The sequence below is a fragment of the Triturus cristatus genome, chromosome 3_2, assembly GCF_964204655.1.
Source record: "Triturus cristatus chromosome 3_2, aTriCri1.1, whole genome shotgun sequence".
Lineage (NCBI taxonomy): Eukaryota > Metazoa > Chordata > Amphibia > Caudata > Salamandridae > Triturus > Triturus cristatus.
The window spans coordinates 561,577,675-561,599,428 of NC_140584.1; the positions used below are offsets into that span (position 1 = coordinate 561,577,675).

Below are 21,754 nucleotides of genomic sequence, written 5' to 3' on the forward strand. Positions count from 1 at the left end.
TTTGACGTCACCCTTGGATATCCATTTTCTACCCAGCCATCTCGCAGAGGAAAACGTTTAAAAATATAAATTAGTCCTAACTTTTCTCTCTAAGTATGTTTAGCATCCAAAGGCAAATGCTGTAGGTAGGAACTTGGGAGGTTCCAGGATCCTATTGATTGTTGGTGGCCCTTAATCCCCCTTCAGTCCTTGCCCTTACATGTATACATCTACAGCTTCAAAATATTTTTCAAACAGATCTTTATTGTATGTCAAGTGAGAGATGAATCTTTTACACTAAATATTTTGGGCAATAGAAGAGTTTTAGCATGTCTAGGAATTTGGTTTTGCCAAGTTTGTGCAGGAACTAACTTCAGTTTTGTTCTTTACAGACCAAACTGATACAGCATGACTTAGAAGCTCTTAATACAGAATTAATGGAGTCATCTATGACTGATATCACAACTCTCAGCTTCTTTGAGCACTTCCACATCTCGCCTGTGAAGGTAGGCTATGAAATAGAAAGAAATGTGAAAACAAGTTGCATGAGGAGAATGTTAGATTTTTTTATATTCTGTTGACTAGAAACTTCACTGATAATGATTAAGTAACCACCAACATTTAGTTGAAAAAGGAATTCCATAAGACAGTTTTATCTGTTTCATAATTTTACATAAAATCAGCAGATAAAAATGAAATTTCTATCCTACAAATTATCATATTAGCTCTCATAAATCAGTGCAAAATACAGTAAGGTCTGAGTTTCAGTAAGATATTATTAAAAATGTCAAGATTAAGGAAGGCATAAAGGCCACATATGAGCATGTGAACAAACTCCTGTGAAGTTACCAGTAAATTGGCTGGAAATTGCGTGCAGTATATTTAAGGCGCAAGATCGCTGGTTGAAATCCATACATCCTACTGCAGAGTGCCTTTATTTTGTGACTGTTGCAGGATGAGTGGGTTGGCATCTAAACAACCCTTAGATGTTTGGTTAAAGTGCCACAGATTTGTTTTTGTTTCTCAAGTTAAGTGTGTTAAGGAATTGATGGGTTTGTTTGCTGTTTCTGGTCCCCACGAAATTCAGTTTAGGCTTGGTTTGAGTATTACAAATCTTCGTAAGAGTGCAGCGTTTATTTTCAGAACGTGCTAAAATCACTACAAATATTATATTCACTAAATGAATTATCAGAAAAAATCTCCAGTATCAGGGGAAACAGAAAACAGATAACTGTGTCTGTATAATCTCATTTTCACATTAACGGGCAAATAAAGGACATACTGGCACATGCATCAACAAAGACTTTTGCGATTCCTTAATAGCGATTTTTAAGGAATCGCAATTAAGGAATTGCAAAAGCCTATGCATGTAGGAATAGCTATAAAAATAGCGATTCCTACAAATTCCTTAATTGCGACTCGCAAATTGCGAGTCGCAATTAAGGAATGCTGTCCCATTCATTCCTATGGGCCTCCAGGCCCATAGGAATGAATAGGAGATTGCATGAGCAATTTGCGAGTACCAGTAGGTACTCGCAAATTGCTCATGCAATTCCAAGGGTGCAAGGGTGTCAAAATGACACCCTATTGCACCCCTGAAATTGATCTGTACACATATGTTGCACACACACATGCTCTAAGGGCATGTGTGTGCGCGACATGAAACTTTGAAAAATGCACAAAAGTGCATTTTTCAAAGTTTTTGCAAATTACCATGAAGTTCAACTTCATGGTAATTTGCTCCCCCTATTAGCGAAATCGCTAATTTTTTCACTTTCATGCATTGCATTTAAGGAATCTCAATTTGGGATTCTTTAAATGCAATCGCAATTTAAGGAATCGCAATTTAGAGATTCCTTAAATTGCGATTTTTGCTTTTGGGATGATGCATCCCAAATGCAAAAATACCGGTCGCAAAGGGGCAGATTCTGAGAATCTGCCCGTTTGCGACCGGTTTTTACATTGATGCATGTGCCTGATAATGATCTTGGCGGATGCTGTTACTCCATCTCAAACATGACGGATATCCCGTCTGCCGTATTACAATTCCCATTATATCATATGGAACCTGTAAAACGGTGGATGGGATATCCGTCACGTTTGTGACAGAGTAACTCATCCGCCAAGATCGTAATCATGCCAAAGTCTAAGCCTTCTCGTCCATATTAACAAATTCCTTCTATCTTAAATAAGCATAGATTATAGTATATCATAGCTTTCTTTAGAAACTGTCCTACAGAGTAACAAATTATACGGTTACCCAGTGACCATAAGAAATAGGATGCAATTTACTTTTATAAAAATTTTACATTTTAAAAATAGGAATTGAAAAGTGATGAGTAAAACATTTATAAAAAAAATTGGCAAAAAATTAAAATGTGTCTATGGGGAAGATTCATCTCAAGAGCACAAGAGTATAGAGAAGGAAGGAATCAAATTGTTACAAAGAGTAAATATGGCTTGACTGCCGCAGTGGTTTGAATGATTGCATAACCCCTCATGGATGATTTTTAACTTCTTATGCCAGTTAACTTTCTCTGATGTTGAACTATATGGGCTCTGCTTCACTGAAAGTGGTTTCTTTTACTTGAATAAAGTGAAATGACTAATTCAGTGGTTCTTCAGACCACCTTCTTTTCAAGCCTTCTCTTCGGGACCTCTGGGACTCACTGGCAATTGTCCTTGGAATCACTGGGATCAAGTATTAGTGCAAACTCACTGAATTTCTTATTACTGTCTCTGAGGGCTTTGACTTTTGTGGACTATAAAGATGAGAAGTTACTCCTGGAGAAGTTTGTGGTGTAGAACCCCCTAGTTCAACTTTCACATGTATCCCTCACAACAGATGTTGTAACAATGCAGTGTTATTGTTTTAGTTAGACTTTGTTTCCAAAGAGATAGCCTTAATGCCACAGCCTAATTGTGATGTTGGATTGATGTGGTCACCTCAGAAATTGTACTTCATTCTGTGGACTGAACACTCACTGCTCTTGGGATGTTGCATTAGGAGGTGTTGGTTTCCTCAGTAGCCTCTTCTGTTTTCTATGCACAGCTTTGACAGAGTAGAGGCATATTAGAAGCACACAGGCTGTCAGTTTCACAGATCCTGCTGCTGAAGAGGGAACAAGAGCTGCAACGTTGTCAGGTGTATAAAGACATCAGTACATCCACAGATAGAGGAACTGGTGTAGCTTCTAGTGGCACCTCATGCTGCCATTGAAGTTGCTCTCTGAGGCCCTTGGGTACAATTATGAATGCAGAGGTAGACATGCCCTCATGCTACAGGTAATGGTGGCACACAGAGGCACTCAAATGGAACAACAATTGCAGAAACACAAAGTCCCCCATACTGGGCTAATGATCGATTGCGTAATGATGGGTATTGGTTGCATGCCTCTGCAATGTTATTTTGTTGGACTGCAGCTGCACAGTCTGCATTTTAATCCTGGGATAAAGTCCAGTGGAGAATAAGCAAAGCACCTGTGTGTGTAGATCTTCCAAGTAAAAGCTAACATTGAATACATCAAGCACATCAGTTTATATTCAGTACAGTGGTATTTTGGACTGTACCATCCATCTTGGCATGCACTCTCAAAATTGTCCCCAAATGATTAAAGAGAGCTAATCAATAAAAGGTGAATTCCCTTCTGGTGTGCCACAGCTCCATAAAAATCATCAACCAGGTGAATTGTCCATCTCAGCTTGTGAATTGGGAATCAGGTGACCTCTGGCCAATTCGATTCTAACTTGTGAATTGGGAAACATGCAACCTCTGGCCAATTCGATTCTATCCTGCTTTGAGATCCAGTCTTCAGCAGGACAGAACAGAGAATATATGGGATGGGCAGACAGTCCATCTCTTTGTGCATGGTGGGCTGCATTGTTTAAGTGGTATTTCTCTCAGACAACAGGCTGACCTGCTAGAATTGGCTTGGTCCAGAGGAGGTGAAAACTATGAGATCTTTGTGCTCCATTCAAGTGGATGCAGTTAAACAATCCAGGCTTATGGACTTTTCTATTTGTACTTTTTGTGGAGAAGGGGCTTTTGTGGTGGGCGAAAATGAGTGGCACAGTTGGAGAGGCTGGGGGAAAATTGGTGCATCCCTAACTATCAGAAAGACCTATTATCTTTGTGGACTGTATATGTACAGTGGAGACCCCTATGGGTACATGTAGGAAAGTAGTATCTGCTTTTATGGCTATCCCCACTTTTTGCCTGGTGGTATGCTATTTTCTGAACAGTCTGACTAGGATCCTGCTAATCAGGACCCAGGTCTCTGTGCTTTCTCCCCAGATTGGATACTATTGTAACCTTATAAGTCCCTAGTATATGGTACTGAGGTACCCAGGGCATAGGTACATCAGGGGTCCCCCACAGGCTGAAGCATGTATTATGCCACTCATGAGGTACCACTCAAACTGCATCTACAGGCCTGCCATTGCAGCCTGTGTAAGCTGGTGCTAGCACCACTTAACAAAGATATTGGTTTCCCTATTTCTATGGTCACTGCATTTAAAACCTATAAGTCTCCCCTAAAACAGACCTTTCAATCTTGAAGGCAGGGTGCTTGGTTCTAAGCGTCCGGTTCCACCTGCATTAGCATGACACCCCTACAGCCTTTGGAGTCCATTCTCCCCGGCTGTAAGTGCATCAGCCGTTACGATACATAGAGTGGCGATGCTGTCCACTAGTTATAGTGGGCACCTTGCACCAGTCCAAACAACCATTATTGATGATTAGGTTAAAGACAACCTTTATTGAAAGCTATCCTAATGGTAGCTATGGAGAGCAGCCTTCAGGCTAAGTCTTGAAGGAGTGTAAAGCAGCTTGGTTTACCAGATTATAACCTCTTGAATAACTAAATGAAAGGAGAACCACACAAGGTGTATATATATAAAATATATGTATTTATTACTAAACACTCTCTACTAACCTCTTTATGAGATGAGAGAGCAAGGCACACAACTTCTGATGGATACGTCTGCCAGTGGATTCCTCACCTTGTGAATATCCCCTGCGCCAGCATTCCACGGAACTTTTCTTTCCCAGCCCTCCACGTCGACGTGGGCGACGTCATAATGCATCGCTCCGCTCGCGACTCCGTACGACGTCACCGGAGCCATAGGAAGCCCACGTCGGCGTGATGACGTCAGTTCCCTTTTTTCCGCGCCTTCGACGCGCAACGGTTTTTTCCAGTGCTCTCTAGCTACCTTGTAGTTTTGCTGTGTTACTGTTGAAAATCTGGTATGTCTTCGACGAGGAAGTCGGGCTTTAGGCCCTGTAGGGAATGTGGAGGTCTAATGTCCATGACTGATCCACATGAAGACTGCTTGTGGTGCCTTTCTTAGGACCACGATGTGGAAGGTTGTGCGTGCTGTAGGAGGATGAATCCTAAAGCACTGAAGGAGAGGAAGACTAAACTCTTTATGAAAAAGATCGGTGAGGAGAGGAGAGGGAGGAAGAAGGAGAAGTCGAGGCTGGAGTCGTCGACTTCGAGGTCGTCGAAGTCGAAGAAGCATCATAAAAAAAGAAAGTATTCTTCTCGACGTCGGTCCTCGAAGAACAGGAAATCGAGGTCGACTTCGCCCCGTCGGCATCGAAGCAAGGACTTGTCACCTTCTCCTTCGAAGTCTCCAAAAGGATCTCCATCGCCGAAGCAGGTTCCAGCGCGTTCATCGGCGCAGTCACCGGCTCCGTCAAAGGCGTCGTCTCCGGTTCGAGTGGAGTCGGAGGTTTCTATTGATGAGCAGGAACAAGAAGAGCCTACTCCGGTGCCTGAGGAATCTGCGGCTCCGGTAGAAGACACTGCGGAGCCGACGCCGGATACTCCACAAAGGGATACAGGTTCTGTTCCTTATCCACAATTCCCGGCTCCAGGTACCGATTCGACGCAATTTCTAAATGCCATGTATGGTATATTTAATAGGGCGGCCTTCCCATCTGGTGCACCAACTGGTCCCGTGGGTCCTATGGCGTATACGCTAGGGGTGCCGCAGCATTATGCTCAGGCCCCCTTTCTGCCCTTTATGCCGATGGCGCCTTCGTGGCAGTTTCCGGCGCCGACTGGGGATCCGTCAAGGCTTCGGATGGATCATCCTGTTTCGGAGCCTTCCTCGATGCCGTTGCCGACGGCGCCGCGTCTGGTGCCGCCGACTCCTTCTGTGGCTCCGCCGACTCCGGCACCTCTGGCTCCACCGACGCCACGTACGACGTCGACGACGCCGGTTCCCCGGATTCGATCAAGAAGGGAGGCCCAAAGGGTATTGGAAGAAGGAAGGTATAGAGCAGAGGTGGAGGAAGGTGAAGTGGACACTTCTGATGAATTTGAGGGAATAGAAGAAGCAAGTGGTTTGGATACGACCCCAGAGTGGGAACATACTTCTGCAAGATCTTCTCCACCACAGGAATTGGCACCCTACCATGTGGTAATTAAGAAGGCCGCAGATCTGTTAGATTTGCAGCTGTCCTCTGTGGAGTACAAGTCTAACTTGCTTACGGAGGTGTTGCACTCTCCGACATCAACTTCGGAGCCTTGGTTGCCTTTTAATGAGGACATCTTGGAGCCGGTTTTGGAGGTGTGGAGGAAACCTCTTTCTTCTCCGGCGGTTTCCAAACAGGTGGCAAGAAGGTACAGGGTGGCACCTGGGGATCCTGATTTATTTGTCAATGCATCCATCTCCGGAGAGCCTAGTTGTGCAGGCTTCTTGTTCGAAACATGCTTCGGGTGCTTTCCCTCAGTCTCCAGCAGATAGGGAGTCCAAGAAAGTCGACCAGGCGGCTAAAAAGTCTTTCTCTTCAGGAAGTATGGCACTGAAGTAATCTAATGCCACGTGCCTGCTGGGACTTTATGTTCATGCCTTGATGGACTCAATAAAATCTTTAGCCCCTAAATTGCCTGAGGGTGATAAGGCATCCTTCTTGGAGGTGGTTGCGGACAGTCAGGTGGCTGCCAGACAGGTGATCCAGTCAGGGCTGTATACGGCGGATTCGGTGGCAAGAATTATGGGTTCATCTATAGCCGCGAGAAGACAGGCGTGGCTCCGTTCCTCTGGATTCTCTGCGGATGTTCAGGCCACATTGGTGGATCTGCCATTCGACGGACAGAAACTGTTTGGGGAGAAGGCTGACTCTGCCCTACAACGATTTAAGGACAGCAGATTGACGGCAAAGTCCTTGGGTCTGCAGGCACCTACTAGGGGTTCTAGTTTTAGAAAATTTAGGGGCTTTGGAAGATCGTCTTTTCACTCCTACCGACAGCCTCAGCAACAACAGCAGCAACAGCAGAATCCCCTCTATAAATCCTATAGAGGGAGGCAAAGGGGTCGGAGAGGTTCTGGATGCAACCCCTCTTCTTCCTCCTCCTCCTCTGCTCCCAATGAGGCTTCAGGGAAGCAGCTCTAGATCCCCCATCCTGGGTCCTGTGGGGGGTCGGGTGTCCTACTTTCTACGGGGTTGGAAATCTGTTACAACAGACCTTTGGGTTTTGAACCTCGTAGAGACTGGGTACGCCCTTCCCTTTCGGGAGTTTCCTCCCCCTTACCCTCCTTGCCAAGGTTATTGCTCGGAAGACCATCTGCTTCTCCTGCAGAAGGAGGTTCTAGCCTTGCTTCAGAAGGGTGCAATAGAGGTGGTTCCGGAGCAGGAAAGGGGTCAGGGATGCTACTCCCGGTATTTTCTGATTCCCAAAAAGGATGGCAGATTGCGTCCGATTCTGGACCTCAGAGTCTTGAACTTCTACCTGAGACAGGAGAAATTCAAGATGCTGACCCTTGCGCAGGTTCTTCAGGCGTTGCAGCAAGGAGACTGGATGGTGTCGATCGACTTGCAGGATGCATATTTTCATGTCCCAATCCTGAGGTCGCACAGGAAGTATCTGCGGTTTACGGTTGGGTCGCAACACTACCAGTTTGCGGTCCTTCCGTTTGGTCTTACTACCGCACCTCGAGTCTTCACAAAGGTGATGGCGGTGGTAGCTGCTCATCTCAGGAGGTCGGGGATTCAGGTATTCCCTTACCTGGACGACTGGCTTCTGAAGGCAGAGTCCCCAGAGATGGTGCAGCATCATCTGCAGGTAACATCTCGGCTGTTATTCGACTTGGGTTTTTCAATCAATGTGCCCAAATCTCACCTGGTGCCCTCTCAACGCAGCCTGTTCATAGGGTCGGTACCGGACACTACTGTGTGTCGAGCATTCCCTCCTCCTCAAAGTATTCTCGACATTCAGGAAATGGTCCCTTTATTCCACAATGCAGCGGTTGTTCCAGTTCTGAAGGTCCTTCGCCTGCTCGGTCTGTTCGCCTCCTGCATTCTGTTGGTCAACCATGCACGCTGGCACATGAGGGCGCTCCAGTGGTGCCTCCGCAGGCAGTGGTATCAGCACAATGGAGATCTCAGGGAGTCGATCAGGATCTCTGGAGAAACTGCAGTGGATCTGTCTTGTTGGAGCGTGGAGGGCAATCTGTCCCAAGGAAACTCTTCCATCTTCCTCCATCGGTGGCCACAGTGATAACGGATGCATCCACCCTAGGGTGGGGTGCTCATCTGGGGGATCTGGAGATCAAGGGTCTTTGGTCTCCAGAGGAGAGGTTGCTTCACATCAACCTTCTGGAATTGCGGGCGATTCGTTTGGCGCTCAAGGCCTTCCTCCCTTCCCTTCGTGGTCAGTCGGTTCAAGTCCTGACGGACAACACTACCGCGATGTGGTATGTCAACAAGCAGGGAGGAGTGGGGTCGTGTTGTCTCTGCAGAGAGGTTCTGCGTCTCTGGTCCTGGGCTCAGGACCATCAGATTTGTCTGATGGCACATCATCTGCCCGGGGTGCTGAACGTACGTGCGGACAGTCTCAGTCGGCAGTTCTCCGCCGATCACGAGTGGAGGCTCCATCCGGAGGTGGTTCGTTACGTCTTTCGGACGTGGGGAACCCCTCGGGTGGACCTGTTCGCCACCCGTGAGAACGCGCACTGCCCGTCATTTTGCAGTCTCCAGTATCCGATGCAGGGGGCGTTGGGGGATGCGTTTCAGTTGAGTTGGGGTTCACAACTCCTTTACGCGTTTCCTCCCATACCCTTGATTCCTCGGGTTCTGAGGAAGATTCGCCAAGACCGGGCCCAAGTCAAATTGATCGCCCCGGATTGGCCAAGAAGGGTGTGGTTTACAGATCTTCTCCACCTCTCCTCGTGCCCTCCGCTCCGTCTCCCTCTGAGGGCAGACCTCTCGCAGTCGGAGGGGCAGGTTCTACACCCCCACCTCCAGAGCTTACACCTTCATGCCTGGAGATTGAACGGGGCAACCTGAGTTCATTCTCTCTCCCACCTGATGTGGTGGACATTATTTTATCGGCCAGGCGACACTCAACCAAGTCCATTTACTCCTACAGGTGGTCCAAGTTTGTTAAATGGTGTGGAGAGAGATCCATTGACCCTTTAAAAGCCCATCTTTCTGATGTGCTCCAGTTTGCTCTTTCCTTGGCTCAGCAGGGCTGTGCTGTGGCCACGGTCAAGGGCTATCTTTCGGCCTTATCGGCTTTTCTATGCCTTCCTGATCAACCGTCACTATTTAAATCTCCGGTTGTACTGAGGTTTATCAAGGGCCTTACAAACATGTTTCCTCCCACTCCTTTTGTAATGCCCCAGTGGGACCTTAATCTTGTTTTAACCTTTCTGATGGGGTCACCTTTGGAGCCTCTACATAGCTGTCCGTTGAGGCTGTTGTCCTTTAAGGTGGTGTTTCTTGTAGCCATAACCTCGGCAAGGAGGGTGAGTGAGCTCCAAGCTCTTAGTTCTAGACCCCCTTTTCTTACATTACATGCTGAAAGGATGGTTCTGAGGACCAGGGCTGCCTTCCTGCCAAAAGTTGTTACTCCTTTCCATTTGGGGCAGTCTATTACTCTCCCTGTTTTTTATCCACCTCCTCATCCTTCCAAAGAGGAGGAAAGACTCCATCGCCTAGACCCGAAGAGGGCTGTGAATTTTTATCTGGACAGGACTAAAGACTTTCGTCTAGATGATCAACTCTTCATTGGCTACGTTGGTCATTTGAATGGTAAAGCGGTGCACAAGCGCACGCTATCAAGATGGATCATCCTTGCCATCAAGATCTGCTACGCCCTGTCTGGTAAATCTGAAAGAAACACGTTAGATTCCTCACCTTAGAATATCCCCAGGCGTCAGACTGGTTCCGGAAGATTTTTCATCCGCAATACCCCTTGCGCGTCGCTAGGCGTCGTCTGCGGCTCCGCGTCCGTCGTTGGCGTCGTGCGCCGTAATGACGTCGTCGGAGTACTTAGACGCCACCCTCGCGCGCTGATGTCAGTTCTTCTTTTTTCCGCACCAGTAAGCGCCGATCCGGGAGAGCTACCCCTTTTAGTCTTTTTTGACTAAATATTTTGATCCCTTTTGATCTTTGTCAATCGACATCTGGTGCCGGTAGGATGCCTGGGTTCAAGGCTTGCGACGATTGCCACCGACTGATGTCGGTGACCGATCACCATCGCCAGTGCCTCTACTGTTTGGGCCTCGACCACGACGCGGACTCGTGCTCCGACTGCCAGGCCCTGACCTCGAAAGCTAGGCGGGAGCGGTCCCGTAAGCTTCTCGAGCTCCGACACTCGGCACCGCGCCCTTCTCGATCCCGGTCCGGGAGGAGGTCCAAGGATCGGTCGCGGAGCCGCGACAGACGTCATCGCTCGTCTGGCTCTAAGTCTTCGGGTAAGTCCAAGCTATCTAAGAAGTCCAAGAGGCGACACCACTCTTCGGACTCCCCTCGCCGGTCGCGTGACTCGGCCGAGGGTCAGGGTGGTTCCACTCCCGCGGCTCCATAGGAGCCGCAGGCGCTACGCACGTCCCCATAACCGCCGGTCCCTGGGACTGACGCGACGCCGGCGGAGATCGGTGCCTTCCTCTCGGCCATGAGGAAACTGTCTCTGCCGTCGACGCCCGCCGGCACGCCTTCGGGCCCCGCGGACTCGACTGGGCGACCTTGCGCGCCGGCGGCTCCGGCCCCGGCGCCGTTGGAGGCTCCGGCCCCAATGCCGCAGGTCCCCGAGAGGCCCATGCCTGGGCCCCCATCGACGCCGGTCGACCTCATCATGCCTCCTCCGCCGGCACCGACTCCGGTTCCACCCCGACGCCGATTCCGGTCTACGCCGTTCCCCGGTTCAGCCCCTCTCCGGACCCGACGCCGATGCGGCGCCCACCGACGCCGCACCCGACGCCGCTCGAGACTCACTATGTCTATCGTCTGGCTCCGATCATTCCTCCTGTTTACCAGGAATCTGATGAAGGGGGCGACTGGGAGGGGTCCGATGACCCTATGGCCGTTCAGGCTCAACTGTCACAGGACTGGGCAGATTAACTGGGGGAGGCCAGTGGTCTGGATACCTCACCGGACGCTGGATTCATCTCTCCTCCGACTGTGGCTTCGGAGGAGGGTGCTGCTTTTTCCGTGGTGCTGCGCAAGGCGGCCGAAGCCCTCGGGCTCGAGCTACCTGCCGTGGCTGTGAGGACTAACGGCCTCACTGAGGTGCTTCAGTCTGCAGCAAGCTCCACTGAGCCTCTGCTGCCATTCAATGAGGCCCTCACTGACGTTCTCCAGGGCACCTGGTCCAAGCCCTCCACAGTTCCTCCTGTAGATAGGAACGTCGCCAGGCGCCACCGCCCTGCTCCGGGCGACCCCAGTTTTCTGTCGCAAAACACCCCACCCCCGAGAGCCTGGTTATCCAGGCCTCTACCTCCCAAACCTCTTTCCCGTCCGCTCCTCCGGACCGGGATTCCAAGAGACTGTAACAGTTTGGCAAGAAGCTGTTCTCCTCCCTCAGTTTAGGCCTACGGTCTTTAAACACCGCCTGTCTCTTGGACCGTTTCTCCCACTCTCTGTGGCATGCGGTGGAGGACGTGCTGCCCCTGTGCCTGGAGGAGGCCCGGACACGACTTTCCCAGGCTCTGGCCGATGGGAGGGGTGCAGCGCGCCATGCTATCCGGTGTGGACTTGACACCACGGACTCGCTGGGTAGGGCGATTGTGAGAAGTTGGCCTGATATCTAGTGCTCACTATTCTAGTGATCACTGTGTATCATTCCAAACGACCCTTATTGATGATTGGTTGTAAGTCAACCTTATAGACCAGCTATCCTAGTAGCGTGGACAAGAGCAGTCTTCAGGCTAAACTCTAGAGGGCGTGTTAAGCCAGCTGTTTACCATCACATATACCCCTTGAACGCCAAGTGAAAGGACACCACACAAGTTGTTATGAAAATAAAGGATATTTATTTATAACAAGACTACCCTGGCTCTTTATGAGTCAGGGAGCTAAGAACACTACAAAACTCTTAGGAAAATACTTCTGGTTGCACAATTTACACAAATGCCCGAAGGGCACGAAACCATTTACACTGCAAGTGGAATGGGAGAGGTTAGAAAGTTTAAAGTTACTGATTCCGGAGGAATCCGATCAGTGGGACTAAACGAAAAAAGGAACTGGACACTTGTAGAGTGAACCTACGATGGAGCACCGAGATGCTCGAGTTACCTAGCCCAGAGGCTGCGGCTGCGTGGGGTTCAGCAAGATGTCGGGAGTCCTCGTTGTAGTCTCAGGAGCCTGAAAGAAGAAGTTGCTGGCAGGCGACCAGTGTCGATGTTCAGCGAGATCCAAGCCTGGATCGGTGATGAAGGAAACCTGAAAGCAGAGGGGACTCAGTTCTCAACCGCTAGCCAGCGATCGTGTGGGTACCAGGAAGGTACCGGATGAAGTCACCTCGACCAGGTAAGTGGATGACGTCGGACTCGGCTGTTCCTCGGACCAGGAGGCGCGGCGGCGACCAGGATGGAGGGCGAGCTGTCCCACAAAGGTGTCTGCTGTCGATGATGCTGGGCCCAGGAGTGGGGCAGCAGGTCTTGGCAGTGGCAAACCCACGCGGTGGAGTCAAGATGGCGTCTGGAGTGGACCAGGAGGGTCCGAGGTACTCCTCTGTTGAAGGGGAGCAAGAGCCAGTCTGGAGCAACCAGACCAGTGATGAAAGACTGTCGTGGTGCGTCGTGAAGAGGGCCACAAGCCGGTCGGCGAGTGGTCAGACAACGCGGTGAGCAGCAAGGAGCAGAAGGGCCCCCACGCAGATCTCGTGGATGCTGGGGAGGCAGACTTCGGTGCTGGAGCCGCTCAGGGTTAGGGCTTCTCAAACCCTAGGTGCACTCACTCGAGGGTCCCTCGGTGGGCGTGCTAGATAAGCATCGTGCAGGTTCTGAAGAAGACCGGTCCCGCAGGTCTCGTCACACCTACGAATCTCAGCTGGGCTGACGATGTAGGTAGAGGTCAGAGATGGCAGGGAACCCGGGTCTCGTCGAGCTGGGCAGTCTTTATCCGTGGGAGAGACGTACAGCAAACCGCAAGCGCTTAGGTTGTTCCTGCTGGTGCAGGGTGGCTACTCCTTAGCCACAAGGGAGAGTCTTCAGAAATAGTCAAGAGTTCCTTCCGTGGAAAGTAATTCAAGATTCAGAATTATCCAATTTGGGAAGGGGACTCGCTCCTACCTTTATTCTAGGAAAAGGGGCTGGCCCGTGACTAGGTCCTACCTATGGGTGGGGCCAGGAGGGGGGTGGTTACACCCCTATCCTTTGTCCGGCTTTGCCCCAGCTCAGGGGCAGGGTTGCCCCCGAAACTGGTTTGAGCTGGGCTATGCACAGTGAGCACCGGGGTGCCACTTGCAATCACCTTCCTTTCAGCCCTGCCTACCTGGGATACACAAACCCTGTCTGGGATGGTGCTAACACCGCCCTCGACAGGAAATCCTTTGTCCAACCTCCCCTCGCTGGAAGGTCTCCCAGCAGCAGGAGGTCAGACTTGTGTCTGGTGGCAGCATCCATTTTGTGATGCTGAGGCTTGAGTCAACTTTAACCGGGGTTCAAGGTTACTTCCATGTCGTGCCCCTCTAAAAGGGGGGAATGCTAACCCCGTCGCCAGAATTGGCGAGGGGTTCGTATTCCAATTCGTATGACACCTTACTCGACATGTGTGGGTGATGCGATGCCAGAGTTAGCAAGTAACCGCGAGGATTATAATGCATTTTAAGGTAGTTGGCACGCGTCACCATGGAACGGCTATTAGGACTTGGTTCCGCAAGCCGTCGACGGGCTCAGCTCGCGCCAGAGCACCATCCCACATGATTCCCCGCACTCTGCCTTCAGGATTGATAAGGCCTGCCATAGGAGTGACTGATAGGAATCCATGTGTCCATTTTAGGGTTAGGTATAGGAATACTATACCTACAGCAACGGGTGAATACACCACCTTGCCCCAGCTGTCGTGCAGCCAGTTGTGTCAGATTTGGGCGGCCATCCAGGGGTGGCATAATACATGCTGCAGCCCCTGGTAGGCCCTGGGTACACCGATGCCCTGGATACCTGTGGTATGCTGATACAGGGACTGATAAGGCGGCCCAGTTCCAATTAGTGGATGCACCTAATGTACATGTGTGTTAATTTCGAGAGAGAACAGCTAGGCTGTGGGTCTGATTGGCAGGCCCACAGCCAGGGAAAGTCGTAAACCAATGAAGCAAAAAGCAAAAAATCTGGGTGATCATAGGATTGCAGACCCTACTCTCCTACAGCGATTTCCACCACGGTGGCGCTTCGGCGTCACGCCTGGCTGCGGTCCACGTCCTTTTCGGGGGATGTCCAGAGCTCTCTCATGGACATGCCCTTTGATGGCGCTCGCCTTTTTGGTGAGAAAGCGGACAGTGCGCTGGCTTGCTTTAAGGACTCCCAGGCTACGGCCACGTCCTTGGGCCTTTCAGCCCCGCGGCCGCAAGCTTCCGCTTTTCGCCCCTTTCGTGGCCAAGGAAGGGGCGCCTCCTCACGTCCGCAGAGCCACTGGCCGCAAAACCAACCTGCACGCGGTCGCGGACGTGGTTTCCATTTGACTTGCCTCCTGCAGTCTGTGATATCATTCTGTCAGCCAGGCGTCCCTCCACAAAGACGGTATACGCCTGCCGGTGGAACAAATTTGTGGCATGGTGCACAGCAAAGGCTGTGGATCCCCTTTCCGCCCCTCTTTCTGAGGTTCTCCTCTTTCTTCTTTCTTTGGCCCGGCAAGGCTCTGCCCTGGGCACCTTGAAAGGTTATCTTGCTGCCCTCTATGCCTTCTTACGGCTTCCTGATCTCTTGTCAAGTCCCCTGTGGTTCAACGCTTTCTTAAAGGCAGTACTCATACGTTCCCTCCTGTTCCTTTCGTAATGCCTCAGTGGGACTTGAATCTTGTTCTCACATTTCTGATGTGCGCTCCCTTTGAGCCTCTTCACAATTGTCCTCTTCATCTTCTGACGCTTAAGACTGCTTTCCTGGTAGCCATCACCTTGGCTAGACGGGTGAGTGAGCTCCAGGCTCTATCGTCCAAGCCTCCTTTTCTGTCTGTTCATCCGGACAAGGTTGTCCTTCGGCCTCGTCCTTCCTATCTACCGAAAGTGGTGACTCCCTTTCATCTTGGGCAATCTGTCACCTTGCCCACCTTCTTTCCGCCTCCGCATCCTTCCAAAGAGGAAGAGAGGCTCCACCGTCTGGACCCAAAACGTGCGCTCTCCTTTTATTTGGACCGCACCAAACAGTTCCGGGTGGACGACCAACTTTTCGTTGGATACGTGGGTGCTAAGAAGGGAAAAGCTGTGCACAAACGGACCATCTCCCGGTGGGTCGTTTTGTGCATCAAAATCTGTTCCTCCTTGGCGAAAAAGGACCCTCCTGTTGGGCTGCGTGCCCATTCTACTCGGGCTACAGCGGCTACTACTGCTTTGGGACGGGGAGTCCCTTTGCAGGACATCTGTCAGGCGGCTACGTGGGCTTCGCTACACACGTTTGCCAGGCATTATTGCCTAGACAGCCAAGTCGGGAGGGATGGCTTCTTTGGCCGTTCTGTCCTCCAGGACTTTCTGGTGTGATCTTGGTTCGCAGACCCACCACCGGGGTTGGTATTGCTTGGGTATCTATTCTAAGGTGAGGAATCTAACTAACGTGTTTCTTTCAGATGAACAAGTTACTTACCTTCGGTAACGATGTATCTGTAAGAAACATTAGTTAGTTAGATTCCTCACCGACCCACCCATCCTCCCCGTTCTGCGAACTGACTTCTAGGGTTAAGGTTGTCCTTTTCAGGCCCTTAGAATTTTTTGGCACCAGTGTCGGTCTCTTGCATGGCTCTGCGTTCCTGGCGCGGAAAGCTATGTACAAGAACTGACGTCAGCGCGCGAGGGCGGCGTCTAAGTACTCCGACGTCATTACGGCGCACGACGCCAACGACGGACGCGGAGCCGCAGACGACGCCTAGCGACGCGCAAGGGGTATTGCTGACGAAAAATCTTCCGGATCCAGTCTGACGCCTGGGGATATTCTAAGGTGAGGAATCTAACTAACTAATGTTTCTTACAGATGACATCGTTGCCAAAGGTAAGTAACTTGTTCGACTCCTCCTAAGGGCATTAGAGCTCATTCGACTAGAGCAAAATCATCTACATCTGCTTTGGCCCGGGGTGTTCCTATGGCAGATATTTGTAAAGCCGCGACTTGGGCCTCCCTCCATACTTTCGCGAAGCATTATTGCTTGGACTCTGAGATGAGGAGGGAGGGCCACTTCGTGCGCTCTGTGTTGCAAGACTTTCTGGTATAGGAAGGTGGACACCCTCCTCCGGGAGTGGGGACTGCTGTGGGAATCTATTCACAAGGTGAGGAATCCACTGGCAGATGTATCCATCAGAAGAACAAGTTACTTACCTTCGGTAACGCTTTTTCTGGTGGATACAGTACCTGCCTGTGGATTCCTCACTGGCCCACCCGCCTCCCCGTTGTCCACCTTTGTATACCATGAAATAAGTCTTGTTTGGAATGCTTGTACATTTGTTGGAAATGCTTGTTTATTTAGCATCCTTTTCCTTTGTATACTGTGTATATGTGTTGGTATACTGTATACTGTGTATACTTTGAGTTGTCGTTGGTTCACCTGTTCGCCTCGAAGGCTCGGAAAAAATGGGTGGAACTGACGTCATCACGCCGACGTGGGCTTCTTATGGCTCCGGTGACGTCGTACGGAGTCGCCAGCGGAGCCGATGCATTATGACGTCGCCCACGTCGACGTGGAGTGCTGGGAAAGAAAAGTTCTGTGGAATGCTAGCGGAGGGGATATTCACAAGGTGAGGAATCCACAGGCAGATACTGTATCCACCAGAAAAAGCGTTACCGAAGGTAAGTAACTTGTTTATTACTGTTCTAAAACGACAGTAAATAACACAATATACAATGGGCCCCAGGGGGAGACCAAACCATATATTAAGAAAGTGGTATAAGAACCACAACTTGACTAGACACAGTGCCTAGAGCATGTCGAATCGCTGGGACCCCAAGGAACCACCCAAGCTAGTTACACAGGGGACCCACGGGGTATGCGTGCAGTGTGAGAACACAGCTGCGAGCTCTGTACAATCCTATGGAAAAGTCGTGGTTGGAATTTTAAAGATTAAGGACACTTAGGAGAGGACTTGGAGCAAACCCTTTTAGACTTAGAAGGTTCTAAGGCCAGCACCCATGTGAGCACCGGAGTACTCGTGTTACCTAACCCAGGGAAGCAGAGTGCATAGGTGTCAAATGGTGTCGGGAATCTTCGCTGTTTTCAATGGCGAGTTGCTGCAATGTGCTGCTGCTGTGGAAAGGAAAAGTGTCCCGTGTGATCCAAGCCTGGATCGAAGATGAGACGAACCTAAAAGCAGAGGGGACAGAGTCTGAGTCACTTGCCAGTGACCAGGGGCACCATAGACGAATACCCACCGATGTCGGGTGTTTCAGGTGTGATGAGGTGAAACTTGACTCCACTGCCACGGGGACCAGGAGATTTCGACGATGACCACAATCTGCAGGCGAGCTGTCCCACGAAGGATGTCGAGTGCTGGGGGGGTCGGTGTCCGGATTGGAGACCAACAAGCCAACACAGAGAGAGTAAAAAGGCTGCAGTGTGGACCAGCAAGGTCCTGTGGACTCCCCAAGAGATGGAGAGCCAGGGCACATCTGGAGCAACCAGGAAACCCCACTGAAAGTTAAAGTACCCTTCTCAGGGACCCACAAGTCGACAGACAAGGGATCGCGAAGGGACCTCAAGAGGAATCACTAAATACCAGCCCACGGGACACTCGAGGAGTGTAGGCCAGTAATCTTAGGTGGAATCACTGCTTGGGGTGTGGACTACAAGTAGCCCAAAGTACAGCCTCAGGGATCGCCAAAAAGCATATGCTGCTGCAAATGTGCACGGTGTCCAGGAGTTCGAGTTGCACGGTCCCCACGAGGGCTTTGGATCTCAGGTTTGCTGAGAGCACGGATCGGCCTCTGGGAAGCTTGGAAAGCCACCTCCTGTGTTGCAAAGTCTTTGGAGTCCTTCAGGAGCTGCATAGTTGCAAACTGGACAGATGGGTCTTTAGTGCCTCCCTTGCAGGGGAGTAACTTCTTTACTCCAAGGGAGATTCTTCGGTAATCCAACGTCGTGTAGATAGTTGAAGTTCTGGGATTCTGTAGCAGAGTTTCGTCCAGGTAAATCTAAAGTCCTGTAGCCAGTGGTTCCTTTTTTATACCCAAGGAAGGGGTGGGGCAAACTGTGGGGACCCACCTATGGGAGGGTCAGGACAGAGGGGTGGCTACACCCATGTCCTTTGTCCAGTTTCACGCCAGAGCAGGGGCTGGTAGCCCCTGCAACTGGTTTGAGCTGGACTATGCACAGGGACACCAAATGTGCCCCCAGTGCAGACATCAAAGCACTCTTGGAGTGCACCCACCCAGCTCCAATACACTAAAGCCTGTCTGGGAGGTGGTCACACCTCCCTGTGACAGGAAAACCTATTTTCCAGCCTCCCCTGCTGGAGTTTTGTCCAGCAGCTGAAGGGCAGACTCGTGTCTGTGGCTGGCAGCATCCATTTTGTGATGCCAGGATCTGCGAAGCTGGTACCGGGTGTACCGGTGAAGTCCTATTTCTCCCTCTAGTAGGGTGGAATCATACCTCACCCGCCAGTTACAGGCGGGGAGGTATGATTCCAAGGTGTTTGACACCAAACACAACATGTTTCCATGCAGCCATTCCAAAGTTAATATTTACCGTGAGGTTATAATGCACTTAAGAGTATATAGTTTGGCTGCATCACAAACAACCCTGGGATAAAGGTTCCGAAGGCTGCAGAGGGGCTCTGCTCATACATGGGCACCCTCTCACATAAATCCAGCACCCTGCCTTCAGGATTGATAAGGCCTGCCATAGGGGTAACTGATAGGTTTATATGTACAGTGATATGGATAGATATAGTGAACCTATATCTAAGTAAGGGGTGCATACACCACCTTACACAGGCTGCTGTAGCAGACCTTTTGTGTCATTTTGAATGGTCTCCCAGGGGTGGCATAATACATGCTGCAGCCCCTGAGAGGCCTCCGGGGTGCCTATGCCCTAGGTATATAGGATACCATATACTGGGGACTTATAAGCGTACCGCAGAATCCAATCTGTGGTGTACCTAAAGTACATGTAATCAATTTAGAGAGGAAGCGGCTAGGCTGGGGTCCTGGATAACAAGATCCCAGCCAGACTAAAGTCGAAAACCAGTGAAGCATCAGCAAAAAGTGGGGGTAACTATAAGAAGCAGATCCTACTCTCCTACAGTGGTCACAGAGCACACAGGGACTACTGACTGCAACTGTAGTGGTTGAGGTAATTTGCCTCGGTTATCCTTGGGATCCATTGAACGGTTGGTCTGCAAACTCTAGCCGTATATTCCATCTCGAGCTCCTAGATCATATGGGGCCAAAATTTAAAGAGGCCTCAAGTCTGCTGATACAGCCTCGCTGGCTGGCCCTTTGCTTACCTGGCAGCTAGGCATTGTAACACAATCTCCTGGAAACCAGGGCATTCTACATGTGAACTCATATTCGTAAATAGTTGAAAACGTGACTTTATATTTCTATTAAATTCATGTCCCTCTCAGTAGTCAGTTGCCGTAGAGCTTGGACTCCCTTGTTTGGGTAACTATTGTGCTTTATAAAAACGTCATTCATTGAACTGCTGTTAAGTATAATTTAAACATACCAGCTTTCATTGGAATTTGCTCCTGTTCTTTAGGATCTGTTCAGTTCTCGATGGGTAAAACTCTGTCCCAAATGGTTTTCCTGGTGTCTGCTTCCCTCTACCATCCCAGCTTAATCACCTTGGATCATGATTAAAGATAAGCAGCCATCCCTAATCATCCCCAACCTCTCAGCAGCACAGTGAACCATGACATACTTATTAAAATGTTAAAGAACTGAGGATACAGTGGGAGGTCATAATTAAAGATCAGAAAAGAAATGTGGCACGGTGCTGCAATGTGAGTTACTGAAACGCTGACACTAACCCTTCTGTTAAAGGTTTTGTAAAAAATCATAAAAGAGTAGGCAAGAGTCTCAAGACTGGACTGCGTTTGTTTGTGTATATGCAATAGCAGCACGAAAGAGTGAAGAAGGCCCAACTAATTATCAACATGGAGGGTATCGTGTGGATTGCCAGAGGGTTCAAGCCTCTTGCGTCTATTGCTGTAATATCTGTGTTATAACTGGTGCATACCATCCAGGCCAGTTATTAGAGCATGACCGTGTACATTTTGAAATCTTTACCTACAAATCAAAAATTAATTGCCATTCATGAACTGGAACACAAAGAACTAGAAACGCCACCACATGCCTGGACATGTATTTTGCTAAAGAGCAAGACTGGGAATCTAGCTTTATTATGAACAGAGTGAAATTACTGCTTTTGGATTGCCCTTAATTTTTGGGAATGCCATTGCTATCACTCATTAATTAGTTAGGACATTTAGAAATCCTATTTAACACTGAGCTCTCGTTTACTGTCCATGCTAATTCCATAATCAACAAGCATTTGCAAGGCAATAGGTCTCCATTTGCGAGAGTTTAACCTATTGACATTGTAAATGAACACTTTGAAGAGCCACGAAGGCAACGTGCAGCACTTTACAAACCTTCGACAAACACACTAAATAAATAGCCATTCTTTCTGCAATACAGTATTCAAAAGTCTAGTTTCTCATATACACTGCTTCCTCTGTAAAAAACACATTTTTCATGGCCGCAACAGAGCACTGTCATTGTTTCCAGAAAGCATTTGTGCATGTTCAAATCATTCAAACCATACTTGATATATTGTGTCTTATTTCCTATTTCACAGGTCTTTTCAACTACTGTGTATTTTTCTTAATTTCTTCGTGCTCGTATTCTTATTTGCATCTGAAGCCTCAGTTACCGATCGTCCGAGGAAGTATCTTTTTTAGGTCTCGCGTAGACAGCGCTTGCGCTGTCGCAAGACCTATAGTAAATACAATATCGAGGGTAATTTCTCCTGCTGCTTGCAATTGGTTAACACTAGCATTGCTGTTGTTATCTTGCTTACTGTTCGCTGGCGATCCCATACGCCACTTCCGTTTTGGGAGGAAGCAACACCGACCAACTACAGTTTCCCTACACTGCGAGTGTTTATATCCTATTTTGGGGACTACTTTTTTTGAGGTCGAGCATCAAACACACACACATGCATACATAATCAGCACGGCGCCCTTTCACGAGCGCCGCGCTGTTAATGGTCCCATTATTTCCTCCACCCTCGCTCACCACTCCACTCTACCCCTCCTGCTCGTCAGTGACCAGGCTCCAGCTTGTGTAAACAGCAGGCGCCTATCTTTATGCGTTGCTCACCACAAATGCAACGTTACGCTTTAAC

At 49.6% G+C, this 21,754-nt stretch overlaps 1 protein-coding gene across 1 annotated transcript in view; it reads left to right on the plus strand.

Moving 5' to 3' along the window:
* The window catches only part of VPS13C (vacuolar protein sorting 13 homolog C), a 2,873,871-nt gene that overhangs the window by 2,315,637 nt on the left and 536,480 nt on the right, over positions 1–21,754 (plus strand). The window contains exon 71 of the mRNA XM_085648297.1: positions 372–485. Within this exon, the coding sequence (XP_085504423.1) occupies positions 372–485 (114 nt within the window). The remainder of the gene's footprint in view (positions 1–371; positions 486–21,754) is intronic.